This window comes from Dreissena polymorpha, chromosome 6, assembly GCF_020536995.1.
Source record: "Dreissena polymorpha isolate Duluth1 chromosome 6, UMN_Dpol_1.0, whole genome shotgun sequence".
Lineage (NCBI taxonomy): Eukaryota > Metazoa > Mollusca > Bivalvia > Myida > Dreissenidae > Dreissena > Dreissena polymorpha.
Genome location: NC_068360.1, coordinates 7,731,693 through 7,750,417, shown reverse-complemented (window position 1 = coordinate 7,750,417; position 18,725 = coordinate 7,731,693). Strand labels below are relative to the sequence as shown.

At 36.5% G+C, this 18,725-nt stretch overlaps 1 protein-coding gene across 5 annotated transcripts in view; it reads right to left on the bottom strand.

The window, feature by feature from the left end:
- LOC127834819 (myosin-VIIa-like) overlaps positions 1-18,725 on the bottom strand; it is a 46,124-nt gene that overhangs the window by 5,020 nt on the left and 22,379 nt on the right. For 4 of the 5 annotated variants that reach the window (XM_052360877.1, XM_052360881.1, XM_052360879.1 and 1 more), the window contains 18 exons: positions 17,711-17,806; positions 16,907-17,025; positions 16,302-16,419; positions 15,605-15,733; positions 14,558-14,731; positions 13,861-14,088; positions 12,629-13,038; positions 11,521-11,672; positions 9,460-9,641; positions 8,992-9,104; positions 8,532-8,698; positions 7,605-7,699; positions 6,922-6,983; positions 5,558-5,710; positions 2,815-2,920; positions 2,375-2,489; positions 1,854-1,868; positions 154-249 (listed from right to left, as the gene is read on the bottom strand). In XM_052360877.1, the coding sequence (XP_052216837.1) occupies positions 154-249; positions 1,854-1,868; positions 2,375-2,489; positions 2,815-2,920; positions 5,558-5,710; positions 6,922-6,983; positions 7,605-7,699; positions 8,532-8,698; positions 8,992-9,104; positions 9,460-9,641; positions 11,521-11,672; positions 12,629-13,038; positions 13,861-14,088; positions 14,558-14,731; positions 15,605-15,733; positions 16,302-16,419; positions 16,907-17,025; positions 17,711-17,806 (2,530 nt within the window). The remainder of the gene's footprint in view (positions 1-153; positions 250-1,853; positions 1,869-2,374; positions 2,490-2,814; positions 2,921-5,557; positions 5,711-6,921; positions 6,984-7,604; positions 7,700-8,531; positions 8,699-8,991; positions 9,105-9,459; positions 9,642-11,520; positions 11,673-12,628; positions 13,039-13,860; positions 14,089-14,557; positions 14,732-15,604; positions 15,734-16,301; positions 16,420-16,906; positions 17,026-17,710; positions 17,807-18,725) is intronic. The other variant, XM_052360880.1, reaches the window with a different exon arrangement.

Sequence of the window (18,725 nt, the reverse complement as noted above, 5' to 3'; positions counted from 1 at the left end):
ATAACGTTAATCAAACGTTCACTTGGTGTGAAGAGAAAGCACCATTAATAAGATAATGTGCAGTGGTGTTCTAATTATGTATGTGTTTGAAATAACTGTCTCTCTCCAAAATCAATATTTGTATGTAATGAACTTTGTTGTCTAACGCATTACCTTCTGTCTGTTCATGTGATCCTGTGGATTTCATGTAATATCGCTGAATGTGCGACAGATAGTCGAAGAAGTAGTCCCAATAGGCAACGTTCAATACTGAAACAACACGTGACGTACGTTAAAGTAGTCCCAATAGGCAACGTTCAATACTGAAACCACACGTGACGTACGTTAAAGTAGTCCCAATAGGCAACGTTCAATACTGAAACAACACGTGACGTACGTTAACATACTGAAAGAAATTTAAATTGTCCGAATGAGTCGAGGAAAACGATATAAGTTATGAACTAATGATACTTTTGAAACGATTAATATGAACAAGTTGAATTGCATCGACCAATCAAAATTTATGTAAGAGCTAATCATTGCTAAAATGAATGATCAAGCAAGCAAATCAAATAAAAATGCCGTCGGTTCATGCATGATATGTGTGCAGTCTAAACATAGAAAGGAATACTAAAAAAGAACTAAAAACATAAAACTAAGATTTTCCGAGACAGTACGGTTATATAAAATTACGGTATGTTAATCAATGCACTTACTAAGTATTCCGCAAATTACTATATTTGATGGATAAAACACTGATCTGGTGATACCAATCAATCAGACCCATTAAGAATCCTTTGAACATCACACACCGTGTCAAATTAAAGTATTTAAATATATAACTGCCATTGGTACATAATAACTTAATAAGGGTCAGCGCTGTCTGAACCTGCGGACCATATGGGGTTTTGCTAGTTGACGATATCCAGATAATTTCTATTTACTTCCAACAATCACCAAATAATTCAAGTATCAGTTTTACATTGTCGCATTATAGTTTTTATAAATTATTTCTTAACGTGTATAAACCAACTGTTGTGCTACAACAAAATATTGCAAATACTCCCATGTCCCCCCGTTTCCTCTACATACATAAAAATCTAACAAAGTCCAATCACAAAATAATCTAGTTTACATTGCAAGTGTATAACAATATCAAACTCCAAACAAAAGTCTTACCGAGTCCTAGCCCAAAGTCTGAACAAAAAGTCGGAACAGAATATTATCAAAACGTTACCATAGAAACCATAATATGTATAATTATCACAATAATAAGGAAAATCATTCACGATTGCAACATGAACAGCATCACGTAGTTGAAAAACTTCAATACTACTGAAGCAAAAGGCGTTTATTTAAAAAGAAATTCCTTTCGTTATCGTAATCGGCGATTGGCGTGGCAATGATATTTAACTATTATAAGTAATCAGAATTATAGTAGGTTTAAGAGTTGTGTTACGGAAAGACCATTTGATCAAAAATGTGTGATCAATTGCGAAGAAAATAGGAAAATGAAAGCACAGGCAGTGATGTTCTAGCATCGTGTACTGGTAAAACAATTTACAGCTATACTTGTAACAAAATCCATATATATGTGTGTCATAATCATATTTAAATTAAAGGACACAAATATATCATTTACGTATGCCATCTTTTGAATGGCTGAAGCGATGTCACGTAATTAATGATGTCCTCTGAACAATAAACAGCAGTCAATGCTTGTGAATTATATTTCAATTGTTTAACAAACGCTTAAATAGTCGAACTAGACCCATCGAGTACAATTTCAGATATAAACAACTTGCTCTTCGTTTCGTTTCACTAGTAAGCTAGCATAGATCTGATAAGCAAATGCAACGCCTACTACTACTTACGCTTTCCAACACTGTCTAAAAAAATCAATTCTTATGTATTTGGTAATTGGTGTACTTACATGTTTATCATACATGTTTTTCCAATGAGATTTGTATTTAGTTTAATTTAGTTTAAACCTATTTATTTTAGCTCGATTGCGTCGAAAGCCTTAGGCTTATATAAACGCTCTCGAGTCCGTTTCCTGGGCCTAGAACCAGTACTTGGTGTCTTTGGGGGAGATCTAAAGAACGCTCCCACGGTGGGGATCGAACCCGTGACCTCCCGGTCGCAAGGCGGACACCATATCCATTACACCACGGCGACCTTTGTATTTGTTTTTTGTATTAGTGTTTAGACAGTAAATAAACATAGAACAGCATTTTTATTATAGCCAGGATATACATGCAAATGTAAAATTCTCTTTGGTTTAAAGGTGTACGGTAAAATTAGGATCGCAACAAAAGGTTCTAACATAAATATGGGTATTACCAAAACAGGCTTTGCGTTATTTGTTTTAAGTAATATGAATTTTAAAGCATACCTTTGTCTTTAAGGCCAAAGAATAGTCCGTATTCCTCGGAATTTTTCAGCTGTAATTTCTTTACTATTTTGCTGTGAACGTCGCACATTCGCGTACTGGAATCCACTTCAATTTTCTACAATGACGCATAGATTGTTAAACACGAACTGTGTTTCACAAAAATGAGAACACGTTTTTTTTTATTCATCCTCTTGGTCGTCAAAGTTATTGACATATGGTATTGATATAACATTTAGCAATAATAATGCTGATGTTTATTTGAATATATATTAATCATAAATCCTACATCAAATGCTGTTGGTAGCGTGATGTGAATTAACCTACATAAATGAATTGATCGACATAGTCCTTTGCGAATCGTTTGAGCTTCAATATTCTATTTTCTATCAATCTATTGAAATGCCGAGGTATTCTGACTTAAATATTTAAATTGTCTTTACCTGTTTTGATTGGTCCGGGAAGAGCACTTGATACTCTACAGCTGGATGGCGATTAGCCAGAGCGTCATATTCCATTTGATGGGGTGGCGTGTACCGGCAGCCATCCCTAAATTATTCAGAGAATTTACATTGTATCAAATACATGCCTTTCACCAGGGTGGTAGTAGTCTTTCAAAAGTTTGATTAAAATGGCTGAAAATGTAGAAAAACGAAAGAAGGAAAAAATTAAAGCGTTTCTTGACCATAAAATGTTTTAAAAAGACACCATTCCAACTGAAAGTTTTGCAGTCAAGAATACGATCTTTATTCTAGAATAAATATCTCTCTGAGCATATAGGTAACTAGTACATAAATTCATTCCAAGTTAAACATCAGCTACAGCCCATACTCCAGATTAACGTGCAATATTATTAAAATTTAGTTAAATATAATCACTGAATATAGCCCTAACCATAAAAAGGAAATACTAGGATTATGTGTTGCTTTTTTGTTGTTGTGCTAGTTGTGAGTTGTTGATCTTTTGTGCGTTTGTATTCCTAAAAGTAGGAAACTTTTCCAATGACGGTTAAATTATATAAGTTAAGCATGTTTGAAAACCAGACATGACCAAAATTCTATGACTGGCCTTCAGTGGCTTTCAGTTGTGTGTCATGACAGGAAATATGTTCATATACCAACATTAAGAATACAGATATGAGCGGGTCGTTCTCGATATCACGATAGTATCAACGAGAGAAAACTTATACATCGTGATGTACTCAGACTTAAACAAGATTCATGCTAGCACATGCATGCATTGCCCATGTCAAACTGACAAAAGCTGGCTGACGTTAAATTTAAAGCAATATTTTCACCAAAATGAATGTTTTATGACAAAGAAGTTCAAAGTGTATGTAGTCCACTAATATGCGCATCAAACGATGGTGTATAAAATAATAACTTTTGTAAAAGAAAGTGCAATATGTGTATATCATAGTACGGTAAGGTTCCACGAATGCAATGACGTTTAGTTTAATTAATAAGGTTCGAATGAAACTAGTGTGCTTTATACGTTTAAGCTTAAATAGAAAGAACTCATAATTGCTAGACATAGATAACCATTATGGTATTAAATTGTTTTACCCATGTATATGTTAGTACGATTGTATTTGCACTCAATTATATGTATCCAAGCAGCGTGTATTAAAAGCAATATGTCTGTTCATACAAGGATGAATACACTTGTAAACCATGAGCATAATTCACGTGTTGATATACATACCGCAGACTATCCTCATTACTAAGATTGTAAAATACAATAATGTGTTTCACCATCTAGCACAATGTACACATACATTATTTATTGTCATTTATATTTAACAAGACACGAATACATAATTGTTAAAATTACTATTTTAAGGCTATTGCAGCTTGTCGATGTACTTAATTTACACATTTATTATTATTTGTTATCCTTTCTTTGCTGTTTCTTATGATGTAAATATACCTTTTGGTAAATATAAATATACCGATGCTTATCCAAACTATCTGAAAAATGAGGACAGTTTATGCTCGTTCATATGATTTAATTGCCAAGTCATACCCTTAAAGTAACATCAATACTTAAAATCAACGAATATTTTTCAAAATATTTCGTGAAATAAAGTTGACCCATAAAAAATCAATGTTCCTTATAGCCATAGCCTTAATTTCAACGCTAGTTGTGCTATTGTAACATAGACTTAAATAGATACAAAATGATCGTCTTTATTTTTTGTGGCACAATAAAATTATATTCCATTTTAATTTCCCGAAACGATATCTATTCATACGACACACGAACACTAACTTGGTACATGAACGTGTGTTGAATATATTGTCCCGCGAAAAAACAATACAAATTGTATTTTGTTAAATCTTTGTTACCAGACCACATCTAGCGATGAAATGTTGGCTATTGCTATCAGGAACCTTGATTGTTATGTGTTTACTTCATTATATTTTCGAAATAATTACGAAATATTTGTTGATTTTGAGGGTTAATGTGCTTTCAAGTCATAGTTATGCAGCTTGCGCTCACTTCCTAACACATGGGAATGTGTTTTTTTAGGATAATGCACTGGCATATTTCTTGGACAGTTTTGGTTTGCAGTTTTGGAGAAATGAAGGTTGTCAACACACCAAATTAAACAATTTAAGTTTGATTTTCTGGACAATTTAGGAGACATGAAGCTTGCACATAAACCTCTTGATGAACACAATAGGGTTTTTTTCAACTTTTTTGCAACTTACTGATAAACCTGTAAGTAAACAAAATGTGGTATATTTTCTGTGGAATATGCAGGTCGTGCCTTTTTGAGATTTGAAAATTGCCACGACACCTTTTAATAGGAACATTCGGATTTGTATACAGGGCGATGAGTAGTCATAACTTTTTAAGATATTATGCCTGATATGACACCTTAGTGAACCCATTGGGGTTGGTTTTCTTGGCAATATGCATTAATACGATGTGTTCATACGCATCTTTCCGAAACAAATATATCAGAGAGCACAGTTCGGTTCCTTTTCTTAGTAATTTCCGGATAATTCTCAATCATACAAATTGTCAATTGCTTTTGTTGATTGTTTGCAGGATAATTGCCTAGTCATAATTGTTATCGTTGGCTTTATCTCGGCTACGCCAAGGCTCTTCTTAACAACCTCATTGGAAAAAAGATAACTTCTTTTATAAATATGTTTTTATGATATTGTATCTGCATACCTTTTGGTCATGTGCAGCTTTTCGAGACATCTCTTGGCGAACACATTGGGGTTTGTTCTCAGGAACATCTCTAGCTCGTCGAGGAGTTCCGACTGCGGGAATGTGCATGTGAGCAGCATCCACATCACGTGCCAGCCACGCTCCTCGCTCAGTCTGCAGATGAGATAGACACCACATTAAAACCGGGTTTCGTATTTATGTTCTACATATTACACATGTTAGACCCGTTCTATGAACACGGGGCAAAATCTATGTGCGTCAAGTGTCTTTCCAGATTAGCCGGGCTAATCAGGGACGACACTTTCCGCATTTATGAAATTTTTCGTTTAAAGGAAATTTCTTGTAAATAAAAATCTAGCCTGGGACGAAACTTTACGCGCAAAATCACATATATCTCCATTACCAATGCGAAAACCATCCGATACTTATTGTTCGGGTGTGAGCAAATAAAATACGAGTTTGTATGAAAGAGGGTGGATTTGGGCATTTTGTTATATGTATTTTGTCTTGATTTTTTACAGATAAGCGTCGTTTTTTTCTAGATTTGACTTTAACAGTATGCATACGATGATCTTCTGTTACGTTCTATATAACTGGTGTAATTATTTTAAAGGAATACAAACGTTATTGAAATCATTTTATGCAAATACCAAGCTCTCTATTGACTGCATTTGGTTCCAACGTGAATGGTTTCTAAAACAAAAAAGCTAGTTCGCGAAAATACTCGTCTTATTTTTTCATAAAAGGTTAATTTAATGAAAGAATTCACAGAAGAAAGAATTAAAAAGTTAGGTTATATGACGGTAAAAAATAAACAGAGTGTTACAAAAGATCGGGTATTCTCTTCAATAGACAGATATTTACTTATTGTCAACAGTCTTCTAATTCCCTACAGCTTTTATGAACTGCATCTTGAGAAAATTGGTATTATTCTATATGCCAGCGTAGCTCATCACCATCCTGCATAGTCGGGCAGTCTGGTCCATGAGTAACCCTGCCCGCTATTAAGGCGTCCCAGGTTACGTGGTCCGATTGGCGGACAGGATATCATATTAACCAGACAAAGCGACTGCGTGGCCTTTCCGGAAGCTACGCTGGTCGCATATGGCATAAGACTATTTTCGCATAACGCGGCTCGTGAAATGGTAATAAAGACAAAGCAAGCTATTGAAAATATCACACTAAAGATTAAAGAATAAACATTAATCTCTCGTTCTTGTGTCATCATTTGATTCAACTGATATGAATGCCATCAAGTCATTTAGGACCTTCAAATGAATGACGCCACTTGCTTACATTGAGCACACAACGACAACACGCCTGATCCCACTTGATTACATTAAGCACAATCATTCCCAACTTACTTGTTCGGATTCTCCGTCAACTGTTTCATGACCTGACAGAAGATCTCGTCTCGCAAATAGCGCTGAAGAAAATATTTATGCCAAATATAACATGAACAGTAGTTTTCCACTATACCACTAGAAAATAATATTACAAATAGTAGCATTACAAAAGGAAACTGGACGGGAATATTCTTTAACATTAACATATGCATCTGGAAAAGCTAACATACCAAATATTTGGCTGATCAAAATAAATAATAATATAAAGAATTGAAGTAAGATATGTTCTTGTAAAAATGTAAATGATTAAGACCATTTTGCAAGTTAATTTAGCAAATTACTTAATTGTATTTTTATAAGCTTTTTATTTGCCATCACTATTATTAGCAAGCCCTTATACGCTTTAACAACGTAATAGTTCAAAAGTATAATTAGGAACTTATTGATGAATTTTATTGTACTCTATTGTACTCATCTGCAGTCTAAAATTCGTACCCGATAAACTCAATTGTGTAGGATCCTCGTCATCAAGATGTATTAAAACGAACACAATTTAACATTCAACACCTGTTCAATATTGTTTTGTAAAGCAAATGATTAAATTGTTTTCTGAGCGGTATTTCGCGGATACCCTCGCCACAACCTACCAATACCATGCCAATAAACATAATGAAGTGAGAAAATGTTATACGTGTACGCACATTTCTCATGGCAACGTCTATAATGTTCTCATTCAGTAGTATCGAGTCTGTTACTGGCTCTTTTTTCGCCATGTCGCCCATGTACATTTGAATTGGTGGAGACATGTTAAGGAAAATTCAAAGCGTTGTACGATGGCATTACTGCAGCGTATGGCTAATTCTTTTATGTTAACTACACAATAATGTTTTATTGAAGATAATTACAGTCAAAACAATAATTCAATTTAGGAAAGAAAGAAAAAATGTTTATTCCAACTGGGCTGGAACCAATTACCTTTACGTTTGAAACGCTTAATGATTTGTTCAAATTTGATATATGATTACACATAAACGAAAATTTTCAGTACGAGTCTATGTCATTAGTGTTATTTCGTTCCCTTATGTACAATTTTTAAATCTGTAACAACAACAAAAATGGACACATTGCGACAATCTGTGAACAAGTCCGTTTGAAAATTTGTGTTTCGTGTTAACGATAAGTTAACGCATTTCATGTAATTTCCAATTCCATAGCACAAAAATAGTGTATTAAATATTTTTTATTATGATGTGATATTTGAGAGAATCTTGAAGATACTACAACGACACATACAACAGTGTATTGATGTATGTTCGTCCCAACTTTCATGAGTCAACTAGGTAATTATGTGGGAGTACTGGGACGCACTCCAAGTCCACACATATTGCAGTCTCAGACGCGGAACGACCTCATTAACACATACACGCATATGGGTAACATAACGAATGACTTAAGGAGGCATTTGCGTGTTTGAATGAGCTTGAACAAACACAGAGCTTATGGCATAACAAGATGGTAAGCAAAATTGAAAGTCTTGTGCCAGGAAGTGGGCAACGAAGACTACTTGTAAAACATTAAATAAATGACCCTCGCCCTGGAAAAAACGGGGTTAAATGTGTAAAGGATATCATTGAAACTGCGGACGGCGGCTCTACGGAGGTCCTCACGGAGTCCGGTGCGTCTTAGGAGCGGCTTCTTCATGGCGTCCTTCGTAAACTTCCACGCGTGTTCCTTGTCCTTCCGTTTCAGGGACGCCTTTGAGAGCAGCTTGCCCACTGCGGTCTCGCTGGCTTGCCTGGAATTGTGCGTGACTGTCTTTGGACGATATATATTTAAAGAATTTTAACTTTGATCTGCTTTGGGCATAGTTTCTCGAGCACATACATGCATGTCACTTGTGTGGGCAGTTTGCAAATGCATTTAATTTGAAACTTACATACTAAATTAGTATTTATACTTGTTCATATATGTTTTTTAGTTTTCAAACAAGTTTGTAACCAAATAAAATATGGATACTTTTTAAAAAGAATGACAAAAATCCACTCGTATACCATGTATTCAACATTAAATCTCTGCTCCCATACGCACCTAAAGTGTAATTTGGCATACGCCTGCAGGGTGTGTCCTTCCATTCCGGGCGTTTTGCTTGGGGCTGAGGACACGTTGGACCACTCTTTCTTCAGTTGCAAAGTCAACATTCCCTGAAATAGTTGAGTAATACGATTACAGAGTTGTATACGTATACATTTATATACAAAAACGGTGTAAATGCTTAACATGTCTAAGCACAAACGTCTCCTGTTCAAACCTTTCTAAAATTTAATTGAGCCTCGCTGTGGGAAAATGGGGTTTAATTCATGTGCACAAAGTGTCGTCCCTGATAAGAATGTGCAGTCCCCACAAGCAAATCAGGGACGACACTTTCCGCCAGAACTGGATTTTCGCTAAGAAAATACTTAATTTAAACGAAAAATACAAAACAAACAGAACGTGTCGCCCTTGCATTAAGCCCCGTTTTTCCCCACATCAAGACACAATTATATTATGTTTGCTGACCATGACATTAGCTGGTGGTTCCTCCGTGGTGGGCAGCACGTAGATGACATCACGGGGTATGTTGCCGTGTTTGCCGTTCCTCATGACGATGCCCCGGTACACGTCGGCCTCACCGAACTCCTCGAACGGGAGGTCGAACCGCACCAGGTCACCCTTGACGAGCCCGAAACCTATTGCACTCTCTGAAGAATAGATATAAGTCGCGTTCTGAGAAAACTGGGCATAATACATGTGCGTAAAGTGTCGTCCCAGATTAGCCTGTGCAGTCCGCACAGGCTAATCAGGGACGACACTTTCCGCCTAAATTGGATTTTTGCAAAGAAGAGACTTCATTTAAACCAAAAATATCATAAACGCGGAAAGTGTCGTCCCTGATTAGCCTGTGCGGACTGCACAGGCTTATCTGGGACGACACTTTACGCACATGTATTATGCCCAGTTTTCTCAAAACAAGACACATATTGTCTCTCATTGTTGGACTTCTTTACAAACTGTGTTAAAGTGTCATTAAGAATTGACTGACGTGACTTTAATAGTTTTAATAATCTTAAATCTTAAATAATTAAAATATCAATACGAACAAGAAAGTATATCCTCTTCCATTTGTCATGGAGCAATTTACTGACGCTATTTAAATATTTAAAATAATCTAAACTATTGAAAATGCAAATAAAACGAAGAAAGTATATCATCTTTTATTTATATGTATGTTAATGACGATGAGCTTCACATGCTTAAGTCAAAAAATAAACTATTCTGTTCTGTTTTATTTGTCATAAAATAACTATCTGACGCTATTTAAATATTTTAAATAATCTTTACTATTGAAATATAAATAAAGACAAGAAAGGATATAATCTTTCATTCGTAAACTTATTACCATAATTTCTTCACTGTTTGAAATTACTGTGAATAAACAATAGACTGACAAAATTTCAAATATTATCAAAAGTCTAAAATATTAACATAATATCAATTAAAAGTAGATTCCGTGTTTAGCCGTCGCCGCGACCCAAACCCTTATTCTTTCGAGATCGAAATTTAACGCGTTACCAGTGTCATTCTCTCTTGAATTAATCGGCTTCCAAAGCTGTACGACTCCAAATTACCGATGAAATGAAATACAAGCGCTCTATAATTTTGTCAAATTTTATGGATTATCCAGATACAAAATTTACATAAGCGAAGTGTATGTGGTGTTCGTGAGGCAGTCCAATGCCATCATGAACTCTTGTTTTAAACAGCAATATTGAACCCTCTCTATTGTACTCGGTAAAACTTTTAACACCGTTTGAAATGCTGACTTTCTCATAATATGTTGACAAGGTCAATGAAGATGGGAAGTTCGTATCGTTTCAGGCGTTCGCTTTACAATCATAACAATAATTCAAACCAGTAAACGTCATTAACCAATGTAAAACTGCCATGGTTCGCCTTCGTCACGTAACTTTTTCAGGATGTGATTTGTTTAGAGAATAGCACTTAGAGTTTGTTCTGTCAACAACACATATGGCAATTTGGTTCGACTGGCAATGAACTGTACTATTTTATCGTAAAACCATCCATCGAAATAAAACAAACCTATACAAGTCAGTATGTGTTTACAGATTCGAAGTTAAGTTTTCATTTCCAACCAAAACAAAGTTTAACATATCTATTTTTGTCTGATACGAGGACCGCCAGTTTCGGAAATGATACCGGACTTCAGGATATTTATTCGTAAATGTCCAATGTCCGATGTCTATTGTTTGGGTTGGGAAATTCTTTCTGATAAATTCGAGCACCGTTTTAAGTAAAACTGGACTTACTGCATGTGCATTAAGTTTCGTCCCAGATTAGCATATTCAGTCCAAAAGGTTAATCAGGGACGACACTTTCCGCCTCCACTGGAGTTCTTTTTAAGAGTAACTTCATTTAAACGAAAATATACATAAAAGCAGAAATTGTCGTCCCTGATTAGCATCTGTGGACTGCACAGTCTACTCTGGTACGTCACTTTATGCACATGCTTTAAGCCCAGTTTTCCCAGAGCGAGGCACTCCTTTATTTTCAAACACTCACCGAAATGCGAGGCGTCGTGCACGACGATGCCGTACTTCGACCTCCTCCTCAAGCCCGTCTGACATGTGGACAGGAGGTCAAAAAGGTCCTCCGTATGGATAGAGGTCACCGTGTACTCGTCACCCTGCACCGTGGTCACCGACACCGTGTGCCTGAAGTGACGTCACAACGATAAAATGTGATGTCACAGAAAAGAGATAATGGCTGTCGTTTTAAATGACTTAGATTTTTAAAAGATTTTCGCATTTTGAAAACGGTGATAAAATATGGTAACGAAATCATATATATCGTTTTACATAGTCTTAACCTTATACAATAGCAAGTAAAAAAAGTTGATTCAAAATAATGCCGTACCCCGGATTCAAATCAGGGCCATCTTGAAGCAAAAGTTGGTGCGAATTATAAACGCTTTGTGTTTGAACTACACAATTTATAATCAAATAATGAAAAAAGGAAACACAGTTTGAACCCGTTCAAGCTCGAAGCAGGGTCCTTTAGAATAGAAGGCTACTGCATAAACCACTCGCCCGTCTGAACTGCTCAATTTGTAAACGCATTTGCTTCTTTAAAAACTGATTAACGTTTTGTAACAATATTTAACAAAAATAACAGAAACATTTCAATAACAAGATATTACTTATTCAATTTCAAATGACGATTATTTCTGAACTAAATTGTATGTTGAGTATTAGTCTACGTTCTAAGCGTGATTTTGATGTAGAGTTTTCTTTACTATTTTTAATATATTACCTATATATATATATATATCTTTGACCAAGTCCCTTTAAATCATGTTGATATAAACTTGATTGCGACGACGGGCTAACACTTATTCCGTGTTTGATGATCTCAAGCAAAGAGTTAAGGGTTCAACGTTCAAAAGTGAGTAATGGCTAAACACATTAAATAATTGAGTCTAATTGATTGTACTCGATGTCCTTGGGGTGCGCATTAAGAATAACAAATGTATAGGTAACAAATGAACCGCGGATGATGGCAAAATATGTATACGGTTATAAGTATAATTAATAGTAGCAATTCCTTTAAATGAGTACTCTTTGAATGTAGTCCTTTAAAGATATATATTATAAACTGCACATTATCTTACCTCCCTTTGCTTATACGTGTAATCTCTATAAACGACAAATGCACTTTCACGTTCTCCTGCTCGTCCATTATATTGTATCCCTTACAGTTAATCCCAATAATCACATTCGTCCAAGAACCACTTGGACCGACAACTTTGTCCACGTCGTAAAATCGCGAAAACAGGTTATACCACTTGTTCATTGCAAAGGTCACAATATCTGATTTGAGCGAGACCAAATTCGGTTTCTCTTTAAGAAAATCGTTTTCAATCTCTTTCTTGACTTTTTCGACCCAATACGATGGCTCGTGCGCGGAGAGATGTTCTTTCGGAAGCCATGATTTTACGAACTCTTCTATCTTTGTCGAATCGACGTCACCGTCGTTGTCAATGAAGTATTTCTGGGCGGCCATGAGTACCAAAACTTCCTCCTGTAAATAAGCGTCTGATATGTTGTCGTTGTCAAAGTTTGTAAATTGCATTACATCTTTACATCAGTTTTCGCCAGTATCTTCAATTGTCTTCAATTAAAAACACTTATCTTGGAGCCACGCTCTAGGAAAACGTGATTTAATGAAAGAGCATAACATGTATTTTCCCCGATAAGCATGTAGAGTGCGCAAAGGCAAATCAGTGACGACACTTTCCGCCTAGACTGCATTGTCGTTGTGAAGATACATGTACTTCCTTTTAACGTCAGAATCCATAAGAGCGGAAAGTGTCGTCCGTGTTACCATTTCAGGCCTGCACAGGCTAATCTGGGACGACACTTGAGACATTTGCATTAACTAAGATTTTTCCAGAGCGAGGATCATTGAATGTGCGGGATGTTTACATCTCTTCAATATAATTAATACCCCATTGGTAGTAAAACTGTTATAGTCTGAATGTATATAAATTGACAGGAACAATATGATGGTTAAAATATCGACTGCTAAATGCTGGCCTGGATGGTTAACGCCATATCGAGTTAACTAACCTGATAAACATTTCTGGCTGACACAGATTAATTGAGAATTTTGATTTACGATTGTTAAATTTGAAATAAAATAGTTGTGAACGTTGTACAAGCTTTTATCAGCTTCTTGGTTTGATATTGCATTTCTTACAAAAAACTTTTTTGTATTAGTAATGCCTTCAAACTATCGTATATTATTCAGTTTAGAGACAATTTTAGCACAAATCATTTTTAAAACGCCAAATTAAAATATTGATAAATTATGTGAGAATATTGAATCGCGACTATACTTTACCTTATCGCACTTATACTCTCCCACCGACACGCCTCTCATGATCTGGCGATACGTGAGTTCCGATGCCGTCACGTCATTTCCGGGCTCGTACCAAGGAGTGAAAAACTCCCGCCGGAAGTAGAGGCGCCAGGCGCTGCTGCTCTCGCGCAATCCCTGTTCGCGCGTGTGGGTCTCGCACTCAGAAATGGCGTCCATTATGCGGTGCATGCCGTGACCAAGGCAGGCGATCTGAAAGAAAAGAGATGTTGGTCAAGATAAGACAATCAACACCACTTAAAACGTGTTAAAAAAAGAACGTGTGAGGGCATATAATTTTACCTACAAATCGGATAATTTTCTGTTTTCGCTACATAACGTCGTCGACATAAAGTGATGTCGAGCCATAAAACAAGTGTTGGTATTTATGAATATGTTTAAAGAAAGTAAAAAACAACACTTATTCCGATACCGTGACTGTTTGAATAATGCCTTATTAAACTCGCAAATTAGTGAACCTAAAAACCTAAAACATGGTATAAAATGACATATGGCGTAAGATATGAGTCGTGTCTCCGAATAAATTAGGCGTCTGGCGTCTTATCCCTTGGATACTTGCCCAAAAACAAGTATCAAATACTTCCTATGTACCCAAATGCTCCTGGCGTCTTACAACTTAAATGCTTCCCCCAAAAGTATTTATCAACGGCCCTCTACGTACTCGGGAGCCAAGGGTGATGTAGATGGAGAAACCGCTGCGATCCTCCAGCCCGATCACGTGACTGATCTGCGCACAAAGCTCGCCAACGGTGGTGGCGGAGTCAGCCTCCACCAGCAGACGCGCAGAGTTCATCAGAATCACCGGAAGTAACACCGGCTTGGCGTTCTTGGCCGCCTGGTGGGAAATTAATGGTTAATATTGTATAAGGAATTAGAAATAGCAGTAAACACTTGTAAGGCTCTCAGTTACGTTACTTCTCCGAAAGGTGTACTCTAGATACCGGTAGGCGCGAATAAATTGAATAAATTAGTGAACTTGTGATTCTTTAATCATAACTACAAGTCATCAACAAATGACCGAAAATAACACCAACGATAACAACTTTGTAAACTCTATATTTAATTAAGAAGACATCCTTGTGCAATTTAAATGATAATCAAAGAAATAAAGTCATTAACAGGTCGTATACTTTAACTTCCTGCAAATTTAGAAAGCGGAAGTTCCATTGATCAAACGTAATGTTATGAGGATGGGGTCACTACGCGAACACGCAGATCAAGAACATATTAGCCCTGTTGCGTTCAAACTGGACTTCATGCATGTACGTGTGTCCTCCTACATTTACATGTGCAGTGTTCACAGGCTATTAAGTGACGACTATGTACGATTTATGGATTTTTTTCGTTTAACTCTTTCAGTGCGGGAACCGAATTTTGAAGGCCTGTGCAATCAGTTTGGATCCAGATGAGACGCCACAGAACGTGGCGTCTCATCAGGATCAAAACTGTTTGCTATTCTGATAGTATTCTTTGAAAAAAAAATCGAAGAAAATGCTAATTTTAGAAAATTAGCAAACAACATTTTAGCAGACGACAAATTTCCCAGCATGCCAAGGGTTAAAGGAGGTCTCTTCTAAACAAAATATCCAGTGTAGGCAGAAAGTGTTGTCCCTGTTGAGTCTGTGCAGACTACACAGGCTAATATGAGATGACACTTTACGCAAATGCATTAAGCCCAGTTTTCCAAGAACGAGGCTCAAAAGGAAACCTGGAATTCCAGCCAGCTGGGCGGCTGTCCCCTGGTTCCCGTCCGGAAGGCCCGCCTTAGATGTCTCTCCACGCGCTGGGCTTGTTCCGTGGGGCCGTCACGCAGCATCGCAAGCAGCACCGGGGCGAACTGCAATCGCAACACGTATATTCAATGAAAATTTAGAGAAGTATAATATATGAATATTACAATGATGGGACACACTGAAAAGTAATAATATTGTTAAAAATTAAGAAAGACAGAAACCACAGCCTGCCAGGGCTTTCATTTCCGGTACTCAAATTATCGTATGATCAGGTATATAACATTTGTTATATTTGCCTATTCTTGGTCTTCGAAGACTTAAAAAAAATGTCATCTAAGATTTCCCAAAAATGGAGCGGCCCAGCACAAAATTTAGCACCCCTGGCAAGAGCACCTTTCTTGTCAAATACTTTTTTATGTAATTTCCTTTCTTGTCAAATACTTTTTTATGTATGAATTCAAGCCTCCATATATCTTGTTATCTCATTGTATATTCTACAAATACGAAAATATGAAAACCGTGTGAATTCAAGAAAATGTATATTGTGTTCTCTTTATATACTCTACAATAAAAATATGAAAACCCGTATGAATTCAAGACTTTATATATTGTGTTATCTTTATATTTTCTACAAATACGAACAAACGAAAAACAAAACGCCGGCGTGTTTACCCGTTCCGACGGCAGGAAGCTTCCGGCGAATATGTAGAGCATCACCCAGCCGCGTATGGAGCTGTTCCGGGAAGGGTTGTTGGTCAGCTGCTTGCACACCTGACAGTAAATCTCGTCCCTACAAAATCTCGCGAGATTAAGACGCTATTCAGCCTCCACAATCTAATATACATGTATATTACCCATGTTAAACCCGACCTCATATAGGTTTTACATTCTAGGAACTCTCGTGGGTACGAAGTATTGTGAGACGAGATGCCATATAGATTTTATATTCTAGTTGATCACGTCCAATGTATGTATTGTAGGATGGAATGTATGATTATGTTATATATTTGAGTCGCGTTGTGAAAAAAACTGGGCATAATGCATGTACGTGAAATGTCGTCCCAGATTAGCCTCTGCAGTCCGCACAGGCTAATCAGGGACGTCACTTTCCGCCTTAACAAGATTTTCGGTAAGAAGGGACTTCCTTTCAACGAAAAATACCATAAAAGCGGAAAGTGTCGTCCCTGATTAGCCTGTGCGAACTGCACCGGCTAATCTTGAACGACACTTTACGCACATGCATAAAGCCCAATTTTCTCAGAACACATTTCCCTTACCTGAGGTCGGCCTTGTAGATACCCATAGATGTGATATATTGGACCTTCTCCAGCATGGACTCCCTGTTGTCCTGCAGGAAAGGTGCGCTGGTCACCTCGCTCGCCACAGGGTCCCGGAACTGTGCAACCATACACGGGTGGATTGTAAGAGACACGAGATATACCCGAGTAAATGTTTTAACGTAGCTTGTTAATAAATTGTGTGGAATTGCATTTCAAGTAGATGTATGTTGCTGATATAGCTAATATGTAGATTTACGTTCAAAATTACATTAGTTTTTATTGCGGCAGGCAATTACCGGGATATAAGGATCATATCAGTAAACAACCTCCGCGCAGAGATTTGACAGAAACCAGCATAGCTGGATAAAATCCCTGCCTTCATAACCAACCACCTGATGATAGCTTAGCCACGTGGTGCAATAATATTACCGTTGTTATTTTTACTTTTTTAATTAAGGTAACTATTTTGTATGAACCCTTAACTTATACACTTTTTTAATGTAAAAGAAAATAATACTTTTGTTAAAATAACACTTAAACCAATAAAATAAAGTCCTACCATATCTGGTTGGATTTTCTTGGATGACAGAGATTGTATGTGAGAGCAAAGAACGACAAATCGGCGTGAATATTGATCATTAAATTGTAGGCGGAACCTAGAATACCATCTTTCATTTTCATAAATACAGCGAGCAGAATTATTCAATTAAGTTGTTACGTGTACCCATGTTACCGATGCACTGGCTCAAATTTTGAATGTATCCTGACTGATACAAAAGCATCTAAACTGATGCACATTACCAGATCGGAGTATTTTTTGTATGCATCGTCTATGTCTTTCTTCGTGTACTTCCGGAGGAAGTTGTCTCGCACGCGCTGAACAACGTTGATAGTTTGCTGAAGACGAAAGTAAAAGCACATGTCATTGTAAATTGAACAGCAATAAAACAATGCGTGGATTCGATTTTTAAAATTCGCATTAAAGAGGTGTTGAAATCCTATTAAATATTTTTTTAATTATAATAAACTATTGGGGAAAAATGGAAAATTAAACTCAACAGACATCACGACGAGAGACACACAATTTTAAGGCAATGACCAAATGCCTAACCAGGGTGCAGGATCACGTGACTTTGAGGTGTTTAAACGTTAATTGATGTAAACACGCCGGTGAGTGGTGCTTTTTTCAAAATACGTTTTAACCCAATTTCTCATAAGAATTTCAACTAGGGCAGAAAAGACAGATTTTATGCTCCTTATGGCATTGTGAGATACATCAAAATTACTTTAATTTAGGGATGGGAACGAATACTGGAAACGATTTTCGAATATTCGATTGTCATTATTCGAATATATTCGAATATTCGATTTTTAAACCGTATATTAAAATGTCGGAATATATTACCGTCCGAAGCAAATTACTATTCCTGATTGCCACAAATTCCACTATAATGCGTATCTTATGTGCAGTTTTGAAAAACAGGATAGAGTTGGGGTTTTTTAAAGATCATTGATTATTATGCTCTTTTTTAAATAAATACTGTTTAGTTTCATTAGATGTAAGATATTTCAGGAAAACACATAGAGGATATTTGTTGGATTCGGTGGATTATCGATTTTAATTCACAAGTGATCATAGAAAATAATATTTTCACGAGTGGCGCAGCCACGAGTGAAAATATACATTTTATATGATCACGAGTGAATTAAAATCGATAATCCACCGAACCCAACAAATTTTCTTTTTATTTTATGCTTTATTTCACAGTTTATATACATTGTTAAAGAGTTTAACTAAAGAATTACGTTGGGAAAA